This window comes from Lagenorhynchus albirostris, chromosome 4 (assembly GCF_949774975.1).
Source record: "Lagenorhynchus albirostris chromosome 4, mLagAlb1.1, whole genome shotgun sequence".
NCBI classification, from domain to species: domain Eukaryota; kingdom Metazoa; phylum Chordata; class Mammalia; order Artiodactyla; family Delphinidae; genus Lagenorhynchus; species Lagenorhynchus albirostris.
In genome coordinates, this window is record NC_083098.1 from 75418819 (window position 1) to 75443056 (window position 24238).

At 42.8% G+C, this 24238-nt stretch overlaps 1 protein-coding gene across 4 annotated transcripts in view; it reads left to right on the forward strand.

The window, feature by feature from the left end:
• The window catches only part of LNX1 (ligand of numb-protein X 1), a 200365-nt gene that overhangs the window by 70781 nt on the left and 105346 nt on the right, over positions 1-24238 (forward strand). For all 4 annotated transcript variants that reach the window (XM_060148166.1, XM_060148163.1, XM_060148164.1 and 1 more), the window contains exon 2: positions 8404-8896. In XM_060148166.1, the coding sequence (XP_060004149.1) occupies positions 8505-8896 (392 nt within the window). In that variant the 5' untranslated portion in view covers positions 8404-8504. The remainder of the gene's footprint in view (positions 1-8403; positions 8897-24238) is intronic.

Sequence of the window (24238 nt, forward strand, 5' to 3'; positions counted from 1 at the left end):
AATTTCTCCCTATTACATAGGTGTCTATAAGCTAAGGAATAGCCCACAGAGCATTTCTTCATCCTCTTATACACCTTAGTTCACAGTTGGTTTTTGTTTGTTTTTTTTTTTTGCGGTACGCGGGCCTCTCACTGCTGTGGCCTCTCCCGCTGTGGAGCACGGGCTCCGGACGCGCAGGCTCAGCGGCCATGGCTCACGGGCCCAGCCGCTCCGCGGCATGTGGGATCTTCCCAGACCGGGGCATGAACCCGCGTCCCCTGCATCGGCAGGCGGACTCCCAACCACTGCGCCACCAGTTGGTATTTATTAAAAAAACTGATGGCACTTTGATATCTCCCAGTCTCACATAATTTATCTATAATTTAAAATGTAACTGTAAATTTACTTTGTTTAATAGAGGAAGATAGAGTTTGCCCTAACTTTGGCAATTACTTTCCCCCAATAATCTAATTTAAGAGTTGAAGCCGGAGCTATGGCAGTGGTTAGACAAACATGCCTGCTAGATAATCATTTTAGAAAGAGAGACGAGGCCACTGGTGTGAAGAATGTATTGGCACTAGTCCACCCTATTCCTCTGTGGGTGTATTTCTGGTCTTCATGGTCCCAGATGGTGTTTCTGGCTGTGACTGTGATCTCTGAACTGAGTGAGGTGTGCCTTTAGTGACCAGTTTCAAACCAACTCTGCAGCCTTTCTGCCCTGAGCAGCTTCATCCAGATTTTAAAGTATCATCAACAACAGGAAAACCTTAAGCTCAGTTTTGTTTGAATGGCTAATTCATCTTGGATTTAAAAAAAAAATTTTAATTGAAGGATAGTTGATTTACAATATCATGTTGCTTTCAGGTGTACAGCACAGCGATTCAGTAATATAGATATTCTTCTTCAGATTCTCTTCCCTTATAGGTTATTAGAAAATATTAAATATAGTTCCCTGTGCTATACAGTAGATCCTTGTTGGTTATTTATTTTATATATAGTAGTGTGTATATGTTAATCCCAACCTCCTAGTTTATCCCTCCCCCCCAACCCCACAAGCATAGTTTCTTGAAGGGAAAGACTAAGGGATTCTAAGTCTTTACGTGTTTGAGACACACTGTAAAACATTAAGGCTGGTTGAAGGGAGTCAAAGATTTGGAACATTAAATAAGTCAGCAAAAATTATGAAGCACACTGACTACAGTAGGGCAGAGTCTCATGCTGTTTGTATAGCCACAGAGTGTCCTTGCTCTAGAGGACGGTTTCTATCACTTGACTGGGCTTTCCTATACACTCACAGAACAAAGCTCTTTCAGGATCCAATAGTTTTGTGATCATTTTGGGGACCTGGCTGTAGGTTACACTTTCTTCCTCTCATTTGAAGCCAGTTCTTCCTCTTGCCTCATGAGCCCTTCAGCAAACGGCTCACCTGGTGCATCTATCAAGTATAACGATCAGAGCAGTCAATTTAGACCTTGGTTAAAATTTAGTGGCACACCTGTGACAAGGTTGTAATTCTCCACTTTTGCTGTTGCACCTGGCTGGGAACCAGGGCAGGTGCAAGGAAAAGATTGAGGCCCACAGGAGGTGTTGGAAGCTGATCTGGGTCCTAACCACCGCCTCAACACCCTACTCTCTCTACCTGAGTCTCTAAAAATAACAGTGACAGGGCCATGAGTAGGTGGGGCAAATGAGGCGCTCACCTTAGGGTGCAGATTTTAAGGGGGCACCAAAAAAAACCTAGTAATCCCTATAGATAATATTTTAATGTATTATTTTTAAAAACCAAAATTAATGCAAAAAAATCCATGGTGATCAGAATTTAAATAAAGACAAGGATTGGTAGCTCAAGTTATCTAAAGGTTATTTAAGATTATCACTTTGTCAAACATGGCAATTTCGGGCTTCCCTGGTGGCGCAGTTGTTGAGAGTCCGCCTGCCGATGCAGGGGACACGGGTTCGTGTCCCGGTCCGGGAAGATCCCACATGCCGCGGAGCGGCTGGGCCCGTGAGCCGTGGCCGCTGAGCCTGCGCGTCCAGAGCCTGTGCTCTGCAACGGGAGAGGCCATGGCAGTGAGAGGCCCGCGTAAAAAAAAAAAAAAAAAAAAAAAACATGGCAATTTCCTCAACTGAAAATCAGACAGGCAAAGAGGTAGATTTTGAAAATAGTATTGATGGGTTTGCTTCCTTTAAAGCCAGGAAAATGAAACTATGGGGAAAAAATTTTGGTTTTAGTATAAGTAAAATATTTAAACTTAAAATAACGTTGTACATTTAATATACATATTTTTCATGTTTCCCACATTTTTTCAACTGTCTTAGTGATCTGGGGAAAAATTAACCATTAAAAAAATACACAAAAACATGTATATCAGTACTCACATTTCCTTTTGCCTTAGGCTGCAACACGGACCACATAGTGCCATGGGATAAAAGTATCTGTTATCTAGGAATGTCTTCAGTGGATTTTTTCTGACACTGTTTGGCATAGGCTAAGTAGGAATTTTCCAGAAGCAAGGCTTTCTGACAGATAAGGGGAGAACGCTAATGGTCCAAGGTGCCTGACTAATAAGGCTCCTCACACACTATCCTTCTCAAAGAGCATCTGGAGCTTCAGGATTTCTAGTTTATCCCATCGCCCACCCCACCGTCATCTGCCCTTGGCCTGCCACTATTTTAATTTTTTCATTTATTAGTGAATTTCAGTGAAAGCTCGTCAATGTTTATGCTCTGCATAGGAAAAATTATCTCGGATTTACCATTTCTTTCAATGATTTCCATTTCTTTTGTGTTACATATGTCAGGATATTTTAGGACAACAAGGGTTGTCAAAATAAAGGAATGCTTACAGACAAATGGGAGAGCTCCAAATTCCCCAAATACCATCCGTTCTTCAGATCAGATTATACGCTGAGAATTCTAATACTGGAACTGTTTAGCCATTAAGGACTTTATGCTGTTTATATCAATCTAACTAATGCCACTAAATATCTTTGCATTTTCTAAACTGTTCCTAGCCCTTGCTTTTGCTTTTAAAAGTATTTACTTCTCTACTTTATTACCCTTCATTTTTTTTCCCCTCTGTGGCCAAGAATTACTAATAGATTCCTTCAGGCCTCAGGGCAGTGTCCTGTGCTCAGCCCCGATGGGACCGCAGCAACAGCCGGGGCGTGTATTGCCACCAAGAAAACAGATGCAGTCTTCGGCTGTGGGAGCAGTTGGTTAATTCCCGCTTCATTCTGTCCTGGTTGCTATCCATACATTGTAGGGAGGACACTGTTAAGTTGGGAGCTTGCAGAAGGGTGTGGTCAGCCTCTTGGAGTCTGAAGGAAACCTGAAGGAATGTCAGATGCACCTAAGGCTACTGAACCTAGGGGAGGGCTTGGGGGCTGTCTTCCTATAATTGAGGGATTTAAGGAATTAGACATATTCTAAATGGCACCCATGAGGGGGTGGGTGAGTTCCAGGGAGGCAAATTTTTGGTCAATATATGGACTTTCCCTCCCTAGGAGATTAGAGGTATCCAAAGGAAGAATGATCTATTTTATAAAGTAATAAAGGCCTATTTAATCTAAGGACCATCTCTCGAGGCTCCCTTTCAACCCAAAAAGTTTCTGGCTACCATGATTCGTGTTTGTCAAGGGTAAAGTACCAATGCGAGACATGCTGCCATTTGACTACAAGGATACATTCTTTTTAATAGCATGAGGTCCCATTACTATTGTTTGAGTAGCGCATGTGACTCACGCAACTATTCAAGAGATGCTTTAGAGTCATGTCTTGACCTTTCAGTAGAAGGAAAATGTGAAAATGTCAGTGCAGCATGCCAGATGACGTGTTTATAGCACCTGTCCAAAGTGGAGTACATGGATTATTCTGACTACATCAGATAACCATTTTCTATAAAGGCAGTGTGCATTTAAAGGAACCTTAGTGGGACAGTAGCCACCAGGGACCCCATTGTTCTGATAGGTTATCTCATACAAATTTTTTTTCTACTTCCAAATAAGCTATATCCCAAAGGCTGTTCTTTTGTGTGTGCGCTTTTTTATCATCCAGTTTTATTGAGATATAATTGACATACAGTTCTGTATAAAGTATACAGCATTATAATTTGACATACATACGTCATGAAATGATTACCACAGTAAATTTAGTGAACATTCATCATCTCATATAGATATAAAATAAAGGAAAAAATTGTTTTCCTTGTGATGAGAATTCTTAGGATTTACTCTCTTTAATATGTAACGTATGGCAGTGTTGACTTTATTAATCACGTTGTACATTACATCCCTAGTGCTTATTTATCCTATAACCGGAAATTTGTATCTTTTGACCACCTTGACCCACCCCCCTTCCCCCGACTCTGGTAACCATAAATCTGATCTCTTTTTCTCTGAGTTTGTTCGTTTGTTGAAGTATGATTGACCTACAGCACCATGTTAGTTCCTGGTACGCTGCATAGTGACTTGATATTTCTAGACATTACAAGATGTTCACCACGATAATCTAGTTAGGATATGTCACCATATGAAGATCCTACACACTATTATTGACTGTATTATTTCACCCCCTGACTCCTTCATTTTGTAGCTGGAAGTTTATACCTCTTCATCTCCCTCCTGAAGCCTGTTCTTAAGGATATTCAGTCTTCAGTCTATTGAATTTTCCAGCACAGGCGACAGTGCACCTATGACCTCTAACGACCCTCCTGGCCGAGGGCGGTGCTGATTCACGTTTGCTATGAAATGTATCTTTGTTGACAAGCCGCAAACCTTTAGAATTTGAAAGTTAGGTAGGAAAAGTTCTGGACAGATTTCAGGCAAGATAAACCAGTGGGAAAGGAAGCAGGGATTAAGGACAAACAGAAATGGAGATTTTGTTATTTTCCCTGGTACTTCCTGGCGTGCCATTGGTGGACTACACATCTCTGTAAAAAGTCCCCTCGGGTGTCTCTTCCACCCCCACATAAGAGGAGAAGGAGGAAAAAATGGTTCCTGAGTCACAAGAGCATTGTATCAAGGCAGAATAAGAGTTCCACCCCAAACCACACACCCAAGGAGGCAATCTACTTCCTGCTCTTTTTCACTCCAAACTGCAAAAGAGCCACCCTGCGGCTCCCGTGCCTTACCCCAGCCAGGATCAGGGTGCTGACAGCTGACACACTGACTGATGCGGATGGATAGGCCCTCTCGCTCACTTTTAGGGGAGAAAAGAGTTTACCTTTTAAGCCTTAATGATTTTTGATAATTTCCTCTCAGTTCATCAGCAAGGCACATATATGTCTCAAAACATGATACATCATCCATGCTTATAAGATGTAAACTGGAAATAAGAAACGTCAGGTAAATTATACGAATCATATTTTTTTAAAGTCTACCTAGTTCTTTCTTTAGAGCCCAAACTGTTTGTCAGCCGGTGCTCTTTTAATCTGTGTCTATTCATATAGGCTTTATTTGGTCTAAAGCGAAGTTGAAAAATATATACAGCAGTGTTTACATGAATATTATGTGAAGAATCTGGTTTTCTCATAGGGACGATTGCTAGGGACTTCAAATTGGTCTCAGATAAAAAAGAAAGCAAACAAAAACAAATTAGCGTTGGAGCTAAAACCTGCTGTTTTTGCTCGCCCCAATTCACTCATCCTGTGTCAGGCATTTTAACACTCAGTAAAGTCAAAGAATCTTTTTATTCAGAGATCTTGGGAAAACCCATCTGCGATGTGGCCTAAAGAGATTTTTCACCTTCTAATTTCCTGGGGCTCTTTTATTTAGTTAGTTACATTTTGGGATTCTCACTGGTCATGATCAAAAAAAGATGCTGGGAGAAAAGTGGCAAAATGGTGAAGAGCCGTAAGGAGTCAGGAGCCCTTGCTGGTTTGTTTCTCTTTTTGTGCAACTGACAAGTTACTTACCTACTGCACCTCAGTTTCCTCATCTGTTAAATTAAAAACAAAACAAAATCCCTGGGGATTTGTAAGGATTAAATAACATAATATATATAAGGCCCCAGCATAGTGCTTGGCACATGGTGCCTGGCATACTCAAAAAGCTGTTATAAAGAAAAAAAAAAAAGATTTTCCCAAAAGCCAACCACCCCAAAATAAAACACCTACACTTTATTAGCACAGATACATAGAACTCTATTTCTGAAAGGGATTTCATAGTATCTAGTCTGATGGTTTGCCTTTTTTTTTTTTTTTTTTACTTAAGCCACGGTGCTTTGAACCAAATATTATGAGGAATCTAACGTGTGAAATAAAAGTGGAGCTGGGTCTGGGTGGAGTGGAAAAGTGGACACAGCCCACCATCCCCCTTTCCCTTCCCTGGAAGACCCTGAGGCAACTGACACCCCTTCCAGAGCAGAGTGAAAACCAAAACTCTGGTCCAACTCCACCTTTTCACCAACAAGGGAATGGCCTAGAAATGTGACGTTGTTTTTCCACTTGTCCAACCAGAGCTATCATCTGCATTCCTAGCAGTCTCCAGTACTGCACAACAAGAAAGAACATGTGGGAGTATGTGACCCAACTCTTCCAGGTCTAAATATCTAGAGCTTTAGTTCAAAATATGTGAACTTCTTTTCCTATAGCAGATGATAACCTTTGGGTGGCCCATTTCCATTTTCATGTTTTTCAACCGTTTTTCATGCCACTTAAAGCATTTCCTGTGTGGTTCCAGTACCTTCTATCAGCCTTGACGACAAAGAGCAGCTGTGTAGGTTTCCATGAAATTTGACTAGAAACAACTTCACCCCCTCCTGCACCTTCTACCTTAGCTGCCTGTGGTCTCTTTTGATGCTAAATAAAATGCTATGATTTCTAAATGTTTCACATTCAGGGTACTTTACTTCTACCTCTTGACCAGAGCGTTCTTCAAGCCATATTACTGCAGTACAGAAATGTAAACACGAAGCTGACTCAGTGAAAGGTTGAAGTCAATGTATTTTCTTTTTGAGATAAGGCTATGTTCGTACAAACAACCTCGGACTTCATTTGAAAAGAAAAAGAAAAAACTGCAAGGCAGTTAATGACTGCTGTGCTGTTTCCAAACGTGGCTAGTTTCCTGTTAGGTTATTCATGTGTCCTTATGTTCCTGTGGAAAGCTTAAAGTTATTTTATTTACTTTCAGAAAAGAAGAAAGTTGAGTTGGGGGCTGGGGTATTGCAGGATTCTTTGTTGTCATGAGCGTTGACCTCTGTTTGCACTGCTTACCCAGGCTTCTCATTACTGTGTTCATGTCCACCTCCTCCGGACTGGGGACTCCATGAGGGCAGGCATGTCCTTTAAAGCTCTCTTGAAAGTCTCCCCCATAGGCAACTCATTACCTAGCTCAAGGTTGGTGCTCAAAAAATGTTTTTTGAAAACAGAGATGTTTATGATTATCATTGTTATTCATCTCACATTACTGCAGCTCATTAACAAAAATGACTGAAGGCCAAAAAATATGTTTATTGACTGATCAGGAGACTTCCTAGATGTTAATCAGGCATGTTGAAAACTCCATTTTAAACTCTGATACTAAAGGAAAATACATAGTGTGATAGTATTCTGCTAGTTTGAAAAAATATATATATAATTGAATGAAAGACAACTATGAGAACAAAGCAAAAAGACCCCTTGGAGGAACTATAGCTTTCAGTTTCCAGGCCAACTGAGCTAGACTGGAGACAGAAGGACTTCAGTAACAAATACATGTAAGAATAGTTCATATTTATTGGACACTTACTATATTCCAGGCATAATTCTAAGACCTTTATGCCTCATATCTCATTTAATCCTCACAACAACCCTCTGAGGTAGTCTGTCCCCACTTTACAGACATGGAAACAGAGGCTTAAATCATTGGCGCACAGTGGTGGTGGGATTGGCCCAGGCAGTATGGCTCCAGGACCCACTTTACCACTACATGACTGAGTAAATGAAACGCATACAGAAGAAAGCAATGCTTTCGTCATCGTAAAAATACGACTGCCCAAAGAGCTCTCATTTCTTCTCAGATGATTTAGCTGAAGACTCTGAGGTCCTATATTTTCTGAGTTTTGGAGAACGGTAAGGAAGACAGATACGAGAAAGCCATCAGCGTTAACTGGTTTTCTTCTTGTCCTGCTCTGACAGAGAGTTTTATAAATCACTGGGCTATTTTGTTAACAAATTACATTTCATAGGGTGTATTTCTGGGCATTTCCCAGATCTTACCCCAATAATTTTCACTACATCAACATGAGGACATTAAAGGGAAATATTATTCCTGCTGGTATAGGTGGTTAAACTGAGGCATAAGGAGGCAAGGCTGCTGGCCCCAGGTCATGTCGGTCACCTGAGTGGGCATTCAGCCCTGGCCTTCTGAGTCACGGCCCAGCTCTGTCCCCTGGCAGCACTGCCTCCCATCTATAACCAAGATAAGTAGTCTTGTTCTCTTTTAGGTTTGTGAATGGCTCCTAGAAGATCTTGATTCTCTCCGGAGGATACATCGTTTTCCTGGGTCGGTTTCCTGTCACACTGCCCTGCCCCCTCCCAGTCAACCATGAACCAGCTGGACCCTGCTGAGGACCCAGATGCCATCCCTGCCCCCCCGTGTGTGGTGTGCGGCCAAGCCCACGCCCCTGAGGAAAACCACTTCTACACCTACACGGAAGAAGTGGACGATGACCTCATTTGCCACATCTGCCTGCAAGCTCTGCTGGACCCTCTGGACACTCCCTGCGGACACACCTACTGCACACCCTGCCTCACCAACTTCCTGGTGGAAAAGGACTTCTGCCCTGTGGATCGCAAGCCTGTGATCCTGCAGCACTGCAAGAAATCGAGCATCCTGGTCAACAAGCTCCTCAACAAGCTGCTGGTGACCTGCCCGTTCACAGAGCACTGCGCGCAGGTCCTGCAGCGCTGCGATCTTGACCATCACTTTCAAATGAGGTAGGGAGGGGCTTCTCCTTGGCCAATCCAGTGAAGTCCCGCCCTCAGGGCGGCCGCTGGAAGGGTGGGGTGTTCCAGGGCCCGGCTGCTTCCCGAGATGCTTGTTTCTCTGCCTTCTGCTTTGCAACCAATGCAAGGAGTCATTCAAAATAAGAAAGGTCTTAGGTATTAATGGCTGTGGTTCAGGGTGAGGAAACAGTATGCGGTAGAGTTGTGGGGTGTGAGTTGCGCATGTGTGTTTATAGGACTGGGTTTTTTTGTTAAAATATACATCACATAAAATTTACCATTTTCAGTATACAGTTCAATGGCATTAAGTATATTCATATAGTTGTGCATCCACCACTACCATCCATCCATCTCCAGAACTTCTTTCATCCTCTAGAACGAAAACTTCATGCCCATTAAAACAAACAAACAAACAAACAAAAAAACTCCCATTCCCTCCTCTCCAGCCGCTAGCGATCGCCATTCTACAATAGTTTCTGTCTCCGTGAATTTGACTGCTCTAGGAACCTCATATAAGAAGCATCATTCAACGCCTGTACTTTTGTGATTGGCTTAGTTCATTTGTGTCCATTTGAAATGTGAAAGATACTGGAAAATCTGATGGGCAGCTTTCTCTGAGGCTCCTGATCCCCAAAAAGATTTCCTGGAGGGCATTGCTTACCTTTTCTGTTGTTGTTAAATTTATTTATATTATTTATTTATTTATTTATTGGCTGTGCTGGGTCTTCATTGCTGCGTGTGGGCTTTCTCTAGTTGTGGTGAGCAGGGGCTACTCTTTTTTTTAGTTTTTCTTTTATTTATTTTTTTATTCAGCAGGTTCTTATTAGTCATCCATTTTATACACATCAGGGTATACATGTCAATCCCAATCTCCCAATTCATCTCACCACCACTACCACCACCCCCGCTGCTTTTCCCCCCTTGGTTTCCATACATTTGTTCTCTACATCTGTGTCTCAATTTCTGCCCTGCAAACGGGTTCATCTGTACCATTTTCCTAGATTCCACATATATGCATTAATATGCGATATTTGTTTTTCTCTTTCTGACTTACTTCACTCTGTATGACAGTCTCTAGATTCATCCACGTCTCTGCAAATGACCCAATCTCGTTCCTTTTTGTGGCTGAGTGATATTCCATTGTATATATGTACCACCTCTTCTTTATCCATTCATCTGTCGATGGGCATTTAGGTTGCTTCCATGACCTGGCTATTGTAAATAGTGCTGCAATTAATACTGGGGTGCATGTGTCTTTTTGAATTATGGTTTTCTCTGGGTATATGCCCAGTAGTGGGATTGCTGGGTCATATGGTAATTCTATTTTTAGTTTTTTAAAGAACCTCCATACTGTTCTCCATAGTGGCTGTATCAATTTACATTCCCACCAACAGTGCAAGAGGGTTCCCTTTTCTCCACACCCTCTCTAGCATTTGTTGTTTGTAGATTTTTCTGATGATGCCCATTCTAACTGGTGTGAGGTGATACCTCATGTAGCTTTGATTTGCATTTCCTTAATAATTAGTGATGTTGAACAGCTTTTCATGTGCTTCTTGGCCTTCTGTATGTCTTCTTCGGAGAAATGTCTATTTAGGTCTTCTGCCCATTTTTGGATTGGGTGGTTTGTTTTTTTAATATTGAGCTGCATGAGCTGTTTATATATTTTGGAGATTAATCCTATGTCCATTGATTCATTTGCAAATATTTTCTCCCATTCTGAGGGTTGTCTTTTGGTCTTGTTTATGGTTTCCTTTGCTGTGCAAAAGCTTTGAAGTTTCATTAGGTCCCATTTGTTTATTTTTTTTCTTATTTCCATTACTCTAGGAGGTGGGTCAAAAAAGATCTTGCTGTGATTTATGTCATAGAGTGTTCTTCCTATGTTTTCCTCTAAGAGTTTTATAGTATCTGGTCTTACATTTATGTCTTTAATCCATTTTGAGTTTATTTTTGTGTATGGTGTTAGGGAGTGTTCTAATTTCAGTCTTTTACAAGTAACTGTCCAGTTTTCCCAGCACCACTTATTGAAGAGGCTGTCTTTTCTCCATTGTATATCCTTGCCTCCTTTGTCATAGATTAGTTGACCATATGTGTGTGGGTTTATCTCTAGGCTTTCCATCCTGTTCCATTGATCTATATTTCTGTTTTTGTGCCGGTACCATATTGTCTTGATTACTCTGGCTTTGTAGTATAGTCTGAAGTCAGGGAGTCTGATTCCTCCAGCTCCGTTTTCTTCCCTCAATACTGCTTTGGCTGTTCGGGGTCTTTTGTGTCTCCATACAAATTTAAAGATTTTTTGTTCTAGTTCTGTAAAAAATGCCTTTGGTTATTTGATAGGGATTGCATTGAATTTGTAGATTGCTTTGGGTAGTATAGTCATTTTCACAATATTGATTCTTCCAATCCAAGAACATACTATATCTCTCCATCTGTTGTTATCATCTTTAATTTCTTTCAACAGTGTCTTATAGTTTTCTGCATATAGGTCTTTTGTCTCCCTAGGTAGGTTTATTCCTAGGTATTTTATTCTTTTTGTTGCAGTGGTAAATGGGAGTGTTTTCTTAATTTCTCTTTCAGAATTTTCGTCATTAGTGTATAGGAATGCAAGAGATTTCTGTGCATTAAGTTTGTATCCTGCAACTTTAGCAAATTCATTGATTAACTCTAGTAGTTTTCTGGTGGCATCTTTAGGATTCTCTATGTATAGTATCATGTCATCTGCAAACAGTGACAGTTTTACTTCTTCTTTTCCAATGTGTATTCCTTTTATTTCTTTTTCTTCTCTGATTGCTGTGGCTAGGACTTCCAAAACTATGTTGAATAATAGTGGCGAGAGTGGACATCCTTGTCTTGTTCCTGATCTTAGAGGAAATGCTTTCAAGTTTTCACCATTGAGAATGATGTTTGCTGTGGGTTTGTCGTATATGGCCTTTATTATGTTGAGGTAGGGTCCCTCTATGCCCACTTTCTGGAGAGTTTTTATCAGAAATGGGTGTTGAATTTTGTCAAAAGTTTTTCTGCATCTATTGAGTTGAACATATGGTTTTTATTTTTCAATTTGTTACTGTGGTGTATCACATTGATTGATTTGCGTATATTGAAGAATCCTTGCATCCCTGGGATAAATCCCACTTGATCATGGTGTATGATCATTTTAATACGTTGTTGGATTCTGTTTGCTAGTATTTTGTTGAGGAGTTTTGCATCTATAGTATCAGTGATTTTGGTCTGTAATTTTCTTTTTTTGTAGTACCTTTGTCTGGTTTTGGTACCTCATAGAATTAGTTTGGGAGTGTTCCTTCCTCTGCAATCTTTTGGAAGAGTTTGAGAAGGATGGGTGTTAGCTCTCCTCTAAACGTTTGATGGACTTCACCTGTGAAGCTATCTGGTCCTGGACTTTTGTTTGTTGGAAGATTTTTAATCACACTTTCAATTTCATTACTTGTGTTTGGTCTGTTCATATTTTCTATTTCTTCTTGGTTCAGTCTTGGAAAGTTATACCCTTCGAAGAATTTGCCCATTTCTTCCAGGTTGTTCATTTTATAGGCATAGAGTTGCTTCTAGTAGTCTCTTAGGATGCTTTGTATTTCTACTGTGTCTGTTGAAACTTCTCCTTTTTCATTTCTAATTTTATTGATTTGAGTCCTCTCCCTCTTTTTCTTGATGAGTCTGGCTAATGGTTTATCTTCTCAAAGAACCAGCTTTTACTTTTATTGACTTTGCTATTGTTTTCTTTGTTTCTATTTCATTTATTTCTGCTCTGATCTTTATGATTTCTTTCCTTCTGCTAACTTTAGGTTTTGTTTGTTCTTCTTTCTCTAGTTCCTTTAAGTGTAAGGTTAGATTGTTTATTTGAGATTTTTCTTGTTTCTTGAGGTAGGATTGTATAGCTGTAAACTTCCCTCTTAGAACTGCTTTTGCTGTATCCCATAGGTTTTGGATTGTCATCTTTTCATTATCATTTGTCTCTAGGTATTTTTTTATTTCCTCTTTGATTTCTTCAGTGATCTCTTGGTTATTTAGTAACATTGTTTAGCCTCCATGTGTTTGTGTTTTTTACGTTTTTTTCCCTGTAATTGATTTCTAATCTCATAGCGTTGTGGTCAGAAAAGATACTTGACATGATTTCAATTTTCTTAAGTTTACCGAGGCTTGACTTGTGTCCCAAGATGTGATCTATCCTCGAGAATGTTCCGTGCACACTTGAGAAGAAAGTATAATCTGCTGTTTTTGGATGGAATGTCCTATAAATATCAATTAAATCTATCTGGTCTATTGTGTCATTTAAAGCTTGTCTTTCCTTATTAATTTTCTGTTTGGATGATCTGTCCATTGGTGTAAGTGAGCTGTGAAAGTCCCCCAGTAGTATTGTGTTACTGTCGATTTCCTCTTTTATAGCTGTTAGCAGTTGCCTTATGTATTGATGTGCTCCTATGTTGGGTGCATATATATTTATAATTGTTATGTCTCCTTCTTGGGTTGATCCCTTGATCATTATGTAGTGTCTTTCTTTGTCTCTTGTAACATTCTTTATTTTAAAGTCTATTTTATCTGATATGGGTATTGCTACTCCAGCTTTCTTTTGATTACCATTTGCATGGAATATCTTTTTCCATCCCCTCACTTTCAGTCTGAATGTGTCCCTAGGTCTGAAGTGCGTCTCTTGTAGACAGCATATATATGGGTCTTGTTTTTGTATCCATTCAGCGAGCCTCTGTCGTTTGTTTGGAGCATTTAATCCATTCACATTTAAGGTAAGAATCGATATATATGTTCCTATTACCCTTTTCTTAATTGTTTTGGGTTTGTTTCTGTAGGTCCTTTTCTTCTCTTGTGTTTCCCACTTAGAGAAGTTCCTTTAGCATTTGTTGTACAGCTGGTTTGGTGGTGCTGAATTCTCTTAGCTTTTGCTTGTCTGCAAAGCTTTTGATTTCTCCATCGAATCTGAATGAGATCCTTGCCGGGTAGAGTAATCTTGGTTGTACGTTCTTCCCTTTCATCTCTTTAAGTATATCATGCCACTCCCTTCTGGCTTGTAGAGTTTCTGCTGAGAAATCAGCTGTTAACCTTATGGGAGTTCCCTTGTATGTTGTCATTTTTCCCTTGCTGCTTTCAATAATTTTTCTTTGTCTTTAATTTTTGCCGGTTTGATTACTATGTGTCTCGGTGTGTTTCTCCTTGGGTTTATCCTGTATGGGACTCTCTGCACTTCCTGGACTTGTGTGGCTATTTCCTTTGCCATGTTAGGGAACTTTTCAAGTATAATCTCTTCAAATATTTTCTCGGGTCCTTTCTCTGTCTCTTCTCCTTCTGGGACTCCTATAATGCAAATATTGTTGTGTTTAATGCTGTCCCAGAGGTCTTTTAGGCTGTCTTCATTTCTTTTCATTCTTTTTTCTTTATTCTGTGCCACAGCAGTGAATTCCACCATTCTGTCTTCCAGGTCACTTATCCGTTCTTCTGCCTCAGTTATTCTGCTATTGATTACTTCTAGTGTATTTTTCATTTCAGTTATTGTGTTGTTCATCTCTGTTTGTTTGTTCTTTAATTCTTCTAGATCTTTGTTAAACATTTTTTGCATCTTCTCAATCTTTGCCGCCATTTTTTCCCCAAAGTCCTGGATCATTTTCACTATCATTATTCTGAATTCTTTTTCTGGAAGGTTTCCTATCTCCACTTCATTTAGTTTTTTTTCTGGGGTTTTATCTTGTTCCTTCATCTGGTACATACCCCTCTGCCTTTTCATCTTGTCTATCTTTCTGTGAATGTGGTTTTTGTTCCACAGGCTGCAGGATTGTAGTTCTTCTTCCTTCTGCTGTCTGCCCTGAGTGGAGGCACTCTTTGTTGCGGTGCGCGGGCTTCTTATTTTAGTGGCTTCTCTTGCTTTGGAACACGGGCTGTAGGCATGTGGACTTCAGTAGTTGTGGCACGTGGGTCAGCTCTAGACCCCAGCCTCAGTAGTTGTGGTGCACGGGCATAGTTGCTCCATGGCATGTGGGATGCTCCTGGACCAGGGCTCAAACCCATGGCCCCTGCATTGGCAGGTGGATTCTTAACCACTGCACCACCAGGTAAGTCTGCTTATCTTTTTTTTTTTTTGCAGTACGCGGGCCTCTCACTGTTGTGGCCTCTCCCGTTATGGAGCACAGGCTCCGGACGCACAAGCTCAGCAACCATGGCTCATGGGCCTAGCCGCTCCACGGCACGTGGGATCTTCCCGGACCAGGGCACGAACCCGCGTCCCCTGCCTTGGCAGGCAGACTCTCAACCACTGCGCCCCCAGGGAAGCCCTGCTTATCTTTTTATGTAAGGAAAAAATGTCTCCCACTTTGGCCCATGATTATTAGAATTTTCTCTGTATGAGAATTGGCAACATCCAACTCTCCTTTGAGGAGATGTGAGGTATTTTCAACTAAGTTTTTAAAAGGAGAAATTTAGAAACCTTTTGTCCTTCAAGCGATTTGTTCTGCAAATTTTTCAGCCAAGGTACACACACTGGTGGTAGAACACTGGTCTGACTGCTCCTGCTGGTGGCCAACATCACCCACTCCACCTGTCCGCCTCTTACTTCGTCCACTCACATTGTCATGGTCCTGAATGTTCCTCGTGTGGACGGCCCAGGGGCACCCCTGGGTCTTGGGTATAGGAGTTACTCTCTTAGAGCATTTAAGGTGCTTAATAAAGCGTGAACAATAATACCACAGTTATTTTGTAAGAGGAAATTTGGAAGCTGGTATTTATCTTGGTTCCTGTTGTACCAAGGGCAAGAGGCAGGTGCAGGTGTTTTTTTTAAAGGTCACATTCCTTAAGTCATGAATCTGAGTCTTTGTCTTTGGTCACACACAGAATCCCTAACATGGAAGTTTGCGTCCAAAGCAATTGCCTGGGTGTAATGCTTCACACATGTTTTCCGTATAATTACGTCAGTGAATTCACTTTTCTCCCCTAAGATGTTGCACCAAATGCATCTATCTCAGGTTTCTGGGCTGCCTCTGACCCTCTGTGATTGTTGGTGTGTAAACTAGGATGTGGCTCTTCTCTGATTGCCCGGAAGGAAGTGTGGCCAGAGGAGAAGGGGTAAGGGAGTCTCTGTGTGACTTTTGCTGCAAGTTTTACCCAGGTAGGAGAGGCATTGTCTGGAGGGGGAGTTGGTCTGGGGTCAGAGGTTAGATGCAGACAGATGCTGATGGGGGACCAGAGCCAAGACTGAGGTCACACTGGGTAGGGGAAGTGAGGAGATGAGGAAGAGAAAGGCTCTGGTAGACCTCCCTCCCACCTTCCTGTGTTCCCGATGTTTGCCGTCTATATATTTGTTTTGGGAGGTGTATTCGTTTCCTATTGCTGTTTTAACAAACGATCACAAACTTAGTAGCTTAAAACAGTGCAAGTGTGTTATCTTCCAGTTCCGAGGATTCAAAGTCCAACACGGGTCTCACTAACATCAAGGTGTTGGGAGGTTAGTTCCTTTTGGCTCTAGAGGAGAATCCCTTTCCTTACGGCCTCCAGCTTCCAGAGGCCACCTGCGTTCCTTGGCCTGTGGCCTCTTTCTCCATCTTCAAAGCCAACAGCGTAAAATCTCTCTCTCTCTTCTCCCACCTTTCCCTTCTTTTTCTCTGTCTCTCTCCTCTCCTTCCATCACCACATCTCTTTCTATTGACTCTAATCCTCCTGCCTTTCTTGTATAAGGACACTGGGATCCAGTCATTGAATCCACCTGGATAATTCAGGCTCCTTTCCTCATCTCAAGATTTAACTTAGGGCTTCCCTGGTGGCTCAGTGGTTGAGAGTCCGCCTGCCGATGCAGGGGACGTGGGTTCGTGCCCTGGTCTGGGAAGATCCCACGTGCCGCGGAGCGGTTGGACCCGTGAGCCATGGCCGCTGAGCCTGCACGTCCGGAGCCTGTGCTCCGCGGCGGGAGAGGCCACAGCAGTGAGAGGCCCGTGTACCGCTAAAAAAAAAAAAAAGATTTAACTTAGTCACATCTGCAAATCCCTTTTGCCATGTGAGGTAACATATTCACATGTTCTGAGGATGAGTAGGTGGACATCTTTTGGGGGGGATGGTGGTCATTATTCTGCCCACTGCTGGAGTTTTGCAGGGGGGGGAAGGGTAGAGAGGAGAGAGACAAGGAAAGAAATAGGAGCACTCTCTGGAGAGAAAGTGGAAACACAGCAGTCCTTCCTCAGCCCCTGATCAAGAACTGATTTGGGGCCAAGAATATCCCTAAAAATTGGGATAAGATAGCACCTGGATCTGGGAGCAAGGCCGGAGCAGAAGTGGTGCAGGGGAAGGGCTGGGAAGAGGCGGGAGGCGGGGTGTGCTCTGGGGTGCAGAAGAGAGATGACACAAGTGCACCTCAGCTGCCCAGAGTGGGAATTTTGTTCCCCTGCCCAGGCAGGCCGTGTGACCCACACACCTCAAGGAAGCCTGGGGAAAAGACCTGCTGAACACTCAGCTGATAACGAGATGCACATGTGAAAGACAACAGTGAGGAAAGAACCCAAAGCTTGTTGAAATCATCTCTCTGAGCTGCGGCCTCAGAGTCCTTCACAGGCCCCCTCAGCACCCTCGACGATGAGGAAACTCTCATGGGGGAGGTGTTGGGCCCCATGCTTGCTGTGAGTCTCTCCACACTTGGGCTTCCTAAGTAGGTTGAAACCAACATTTCCAAAAATAGGTTATATTTGGGCTTCCCTGGTGACGCAGTGGTTGAGAGTCCGCCTGCCGATGCAGGGGACGCGGGTTCGTGCCCCGGTCCGGGAAGATCCCACGTGCCGCGGGGCGGCTGGGCCCGTGAGCCATGGCCGCTGAGCCTGCGCATCCGGAGCCTGTGCTCCGCAACGGGAGAGGCCACACACACCAGTGAGAGGGCCATGTACTGCAAATATATATATGTTATATTTGTTAGTCATCAAAAGCTTAATATACACTTCCTTCCCTCAGGCTTCCTGAGCATTAGCCAGGATTCAGAATTTGGAACTAATCCAGAGCCTGACTCTAGAGCCCTCTTGGGCCTTGGGCCTGTGACTGGGCGGGTAGACTACCTCTTCCTCCCTCTTGGGCCTTGGGCCTGTGACTGGGCGGGTAGACTACCTCTTCCTCCCTCTTGGGCCTTGGGCCTGTGACTGGGCGGGTAGACTACCTCTTCCTCCCCTTAGAAGAGAGGTTAGATTAAGTAGTTACTTAATACAAAAGTAATTAAGTAGTTACTTAGTTACCTCTGGAGTCCCTTAAACTAGGAAAACTCAGAGGTTACCAGAAGGCAAGCGTTTGCCTTACGTTCCTGTATGACGCCTCCAGGCTGGTGGCTGCTTGTGTGTGAGTGTGGTCATATGTTTGTACTAGAAGACAGATTTATTTATCATTTTTGCATTCTTGGTTTCAGTATTTAAAATGTAATGAGTTAAAAAAAATATTCTTTCGGACTTCCCTGGTGGTCCGGTGGTTAAGACTCTGGGCTTCCACTGAAGGGGACATGGGTTTGATCCCCGATCAGAGAATTAAGATCCCGCATGCAATGCGGTGCAGCTAAAAAAAAAAAAAAAAATTCTTTGGCTGATGGCGCTTTGATGAATATAAACTAGGCAGGCTGAGAATTGACCTAGAATGGAGAACTTCACTGTAATTCTGGCTGAGAACCACCGGGAGACCGATGTGGACTCACACACGCCCTTCCAGGGGGTCCTAGAGAGCTAACAGTTCAGGGCTTCATGAGAAACTCCGCATGTAGGTTTCTCCACCTGTACAATGGGTATTTATGTCAGTTGGCTCCTTGGATACTAAGCTCTTGCAGAAATGAATCACATTTAGAATGTTTCCATTGTCCCTTTAGAAAAGAACATGTGCTCGAGAACTGTTTTCCCAAGGTCTCTGTTCATGGCCTGTCCGTAGAATCACGCTAATAAGAACAGTAGACTTGAGCCAGGGATGTTGGCTGTTTTTCTAAAGAATTCATGGCATTTGTAAACATTGTTATCCTACTACTTCAGATCCTGGGTTGAATGTAAATCCTGAAGTCAAACGTGTAGGACCAACTGTGAGTGTGCATGCCTAGCTGGACCAGCAATGACGTGGACAACTATTTCTGACTTCCGACTAGAGGGTTCTTCTGTGGAAGTAGATCTGAGCATGTGAGCTAATGTTTGGAATTTTCTGGATAATTCTGTTGACTTCTGCCCTCTTAGATGCTAGCAGACTCCTGTCACATGGGTCTACTCTAAAGAATGCCCACGAGGGCGATGGGCTTGTTGAGTCAAATGGCAGCCTCCCCAACCAAGGGACGTTGGCAGTGGACATGGTAAGGGCACAGTAGAGGGTCAATTCAACGCATCTCTCTTGACCCAGACCAGCAGTGAGAGGGCACATGGAGGCGAAGCTTTTCCTTCCTTGATCCTGAGTGGGAGTTATCTTAGCCTCAAGGCTACAGCTTTATGCAATATCATCATCTGCATATATAATATTTATCAAGGATCCACAATAGGCCAGGCCCAGAATGAAAGAAAAATCTATATAAGCCATGATTTCTGCCTCTGAGAAAATGACCTTTGAAAGGTAAAAGAGAGAATTTGAAAACACATACACATTGAATTTTTTCATGGGACAAGTCACGTTGCTCTTGAGTTTCTGTCTCATGGAAGATAATAAAAATGGGAGATAGTGAAGTTGACCCTCCTTCAGCATTTACTGGCATGAATAAAGAGCTCATTGTTCGGTGTTTTGAAAACATCCCTGAATGAAAACGTGATGGCATTAGCACACCTGACTGAAGGTTCTCTAGGGTTATTTTCTTGATTAACTTTAAGCCCAATGTCCTGGAACTTTCTTCCCCAAAGGCCTACCCTGGAACCTCTCCTGACCTTTTCTTCTATCAGGGGCCCTTTTCTGGACTGTGTTCCATAAACACAGGCTCAGCTAGCTGCCTACAGGGCAGGGAAGATTTTACTGCCAGAGTGAAGGTCTGGGGAGTATTACCCTACAGAAAGGTGGGCAGGTGACAAGTCATGTTGGCCATTTCAGCCTGGGTCAACATCTCCACCCTAACTGTGTTTGACATACATCCTTCATGTGACTTTCTAACCGTGAACTCAATTTTCTCCTGGCCCTACCTGGCTGAGGTCGGCTCTTTTAGCTCTCCTGGGCACAAAAGAGATGGGGCAATGCCTTTGCGTTACTTTCTGAGAGAACCATTGAGTGCCCATCAGATTATGCTCCAAGCAATTCTTTAAAGAAACCACAGGCTCTTGGGCACTTATTTCCAGAAATCTTCCTTACCTTTTTCCTTTCTTCCTGGACATTTTATTATCTATCCATATACATGCTCAATCTCTGCCATCACTCTCATAAAGTATGAAGTCCTTTTTTGCTAATTTGCCTCTGATCAAGAAAGATTGGTCCAAAAAATGGTCTCTTTAACTGAGTTGAATTCTCTTTCATTCAACAAATATTTATTGAGCATCTACTGCATTCTAGGCACTGTGGTGAGGATACAATAGAGAACAGGACCAGTAGAACTCCTGCCCTAAACAAATTCCCTGTCTAGTGAAGAGAAAAGAGACAGGAAAACAGGAGGTGATTGGTGATGGGTGATGTCTGAGCTGACATTTAAGGATAAACAGGACTCAGGCAGGCAGAGCCTGGGTGCATTGATTAGGGTTAGGACTGTTTACCAGCAAGGAAGCTACACAGCAATCCATGAGCATTTGAAGGTAGGATTTTATTTGCAAAATATTGTATTAGGTAGGATTACATCTGATGGCAGGTAATAAAAAATTCAGGTTATATTGTTCTAACTATGTAAAAGTTTTCTTGTTCTCATTTAACACAAAGTCAGGGGCTAGGAAGCCCACAACTAGTATGATGTTGCCATGATGCCGTCAGGAATCCAGGCTCCTGATTTTCGATTAGCATTCATCCTCAAGTTTGTCACCTCATGGCCGCAAGATGGCTGTTCAAAATCCGTCATCACATCCAAGTTCCATGCGGAAAGAACCAGGCAGGAAGGGCAAAATGCAATGTACAAACTGAGACTCCCTCCTTTAAAGAGCTTTCTGGGATGCCTAACCCAGTCATTTCTTCTTATACCTCATTGGCTAGTATCATGTTACATGGCTGCCTATCTATAGGAGAGGCGAAGTGCATCACCACCACGAACAAAACCTGGGTGCTGTTCAAAGGAAGAAGAGCAGGGCTTCCCTGGTGGCGCAGTGGTTGAGAGTCCGCCTGCTGATACAGGGGACGCGGGTTCGTGCCCTGGTCTGGGAGGATCCCACATGCCGCGGAGCGGCTGGGCCCATGAGCCATGGCCGTTGGGCCTGCGTGTCCGGAGCCTGTGCTCCGCAACGGGAGGGGCCACGGCAGTGAGAGGCCTGCATACCGCAAAAAAAAAAAAAAAAAAAAAGGAAGAAGAGGAAATTAGATATTGGATAAGAGACCAGCAGTTTCTGCAAGAGCGACAGAAGCAACAACAAAAAACAATACCTTCATTTTTATATTGCATCACATATCCATTAATGCATCTTATCCTATGGAAATACAAGGAGGTGAAAGGCAGACATCCTTCTTTTTTCACAAAGACTTGGAGAAGCAATCTGACCTTACCAAGGTTATCAGAAATACAATCCAGTACACTCTGAAGCCCACAGTATGTGTTATATATGATATTGTTTATGAGTTATGCTCTACACAGTAGATCTTGGACATTCAAGAAGAGTATGTCCCAGGACTCTGAAACTCTATATTCAGGAAAAGACTGTAACATGCCACATCCCTAATAGAGCAGGAGGAAAGAAAGGTCAGGACCAGAATAGCAAAGCCTCTTGAAAGTAGATGCTGAGCTAGCTGCCAGCTAGGCTTATCCACTATTACTAGTGGCTGTTAATAACAGCATTTATAACAATAGCTAACACTCATTGAGTCCTTTGTTCTTACAGGCATTATTTCATTCCACCTTCGTAACAACACTGTGAGTTAAGCATACTATCATTGTCTTTCCTCTACAGAGGAGGATATGGAAGTTCAGAGAGGTTAAGCAACATGCCCAGTGTCACACAGCTCATTCGTGGCAGAGCTAAGGTTCAGATTCAAGCCTGTTTGACTACAGCATCTAAATTCCAAACCTAATTTCCTTTTTACGGCTCTTCACTGGATCTGACTCACTCTTGCATACCAGACAAAGAGAATGGAATTCAAATTAGGACCTCAAAAAATTATAAATTAATAGATGCCATGCTTTCTCAAGATTGCTTATCTCAGATCTAAAGTGTCGGAGTTAAATCTGTACATTCTCAGGGTCTACCGTAGTTAACTCTTTCAGCCCTGCCTTGGGTGAATGCAGATCTCTGATGCCAAATTCCCTCTGACTACACTGTTTATTGCACTTGGTCTCATCCCGGAGATTTTTGTCTGGTCTTCTTCCTGTGAAGTGGAGTTTGCTGTAATTGCTTGGTCGTCATTAATGTAACTATCCCTTTGAGCCATTTCTTTTTTTTTTTTTATCTTTATTGGACTATAATTGCTTTACAATGGTGCGTTACTTTCTGCTTTATAACAAAGTGACTCAGTTATACATATATATATGTTCCCATATCTCTTCCCTCTTGCGTCTCCCTCCCTCCCACCCTCCCTATCCCACCCTTCTAGGTGGTCACAAAGCACCGAGCTGATCTCCCTGTGCTATGCGGCTGCTTCCCATTAGCTACCTACCTTACGTTTGGTAGTGTATATATGTCCATGCCACTGTCTCACTTTGTCACAACTTACACTTCCCCCTCCCCATATCCTCAAGTCCATTCTCTAGTAGGTCTGTGTCTTTATGCCCATCTTGCCCCTAGGTTCTTCAGAACCTTTTTCTTTTTAGATTCCATATATATGTGTTAGCATACGGTATCTGTTTTTCTCTTTCTGACTCTAGGTCACTCTGTATGACAGACTCTAGGTGCATCCACCTCACTACAACTAACTCAGTTTCGTTTCTTTTTATGGCTGAGTAATATTCCATTGTATATATGTGCCACATCTTCTTTATCCATTCATCCCTTTGAGCCATTTCTATTAAGGTTTAGGCCTTCAGTTAGCAAAATGGATTTTAATGTTTGTAAATATAATACGAGCTAGAAGGAGAGGAGTCTGGGGCTTCTGTGGCATTCCAGAGCTTAAGCGTGCAAAGTAGCCCTAGTGTTAAGATAGACAGTACAGTCTAGAATCACAGATCTCAGCGCTGGAAGAGATGTTATGGCCCAGCCTCTACAGAACCAGGTAGGTAAGGCATTATTAGCTCCATTTCAAAGAGGAGACGACTGAAGCTCAGAGCTTCAGTGAAATGCCCAGAATCCGACAGCTAGTACCAGAGCCTAATTCAGTTATTCAGGGGTTATGCAGGATGAATGGAGTGACTTGTTCTTACAGATCAGGAGCCTATATACACTGTTTGGACAGAACTTTTTGTCTGTCTGTCAAGGCTCTTTATTAGTCTCAGAGAGAATGACAGCGCCTATTCTGACATAGGGACAGTTTGCAGCTTAACAAGGAAACCATCACTTCTCTCGCCTCTGACAGTGTAGTCAGGACAGCACCAGGTAAAATACCTTAAATGCATATTCTAAATATACGTGTATAAGTGGAGTTGGTTCACTTTAACATTCCTGTGTCACAGTATCCAAAGATTCACATTGAGCTCAGAGCTCCAAGCTGTGTTCTAGAAATGCTGATTTCATCCAGTGTCTTCCTCCAACAAGCTGGAGGACAGCTTCTGAGTATTTGCTTATTCACACGGTGGGCTCTGAATATGCCATGTTCACGCCCTCTTCCAACACAGATTAGCTTCCCGCCCATCTGCTCCCAGCCAGTGATGTAGATGTACCAGCTGCTTCCCAAGAACCAGTCGGCATCCTGTAGGAGGGGCAGGTCCCTTTCCCAGGTCCCTCTCCCTGCTGCCTGCTCTCAGCCTCAGCCCTCTCGCCAACCACGGTGGGTCCCTCCGTTCTCACTTCTCCCGATCCGAGAATCAGAGCACACAAACCTCTTATGAGCCCATGATTTAGCAGCACAGCTCCAGCTCAGGGCTCTAAGTCTGATTCTCTATGATCTACTGATTGTGGGAACATGGCAAGGGTTGTTTAAAGGGACTGGGCTGGGCTGGGCCCCTGCAGCTGACAGACAGAAGGTGGCTGGGGAAAAAGCTGCCCTCTAATCGGAAAATGAAGGCGCTTCTGTTGCTGGTCCTGCCTTGGCTCAGCCCTGCCAACTACACTGACAATGTGGGCAACCTACACTTCCTGTACTCAGAACTGTGAGTCCCCCTCTCACCGTGCCTGCCTGTGTTTGTGTATTGGGTATGGT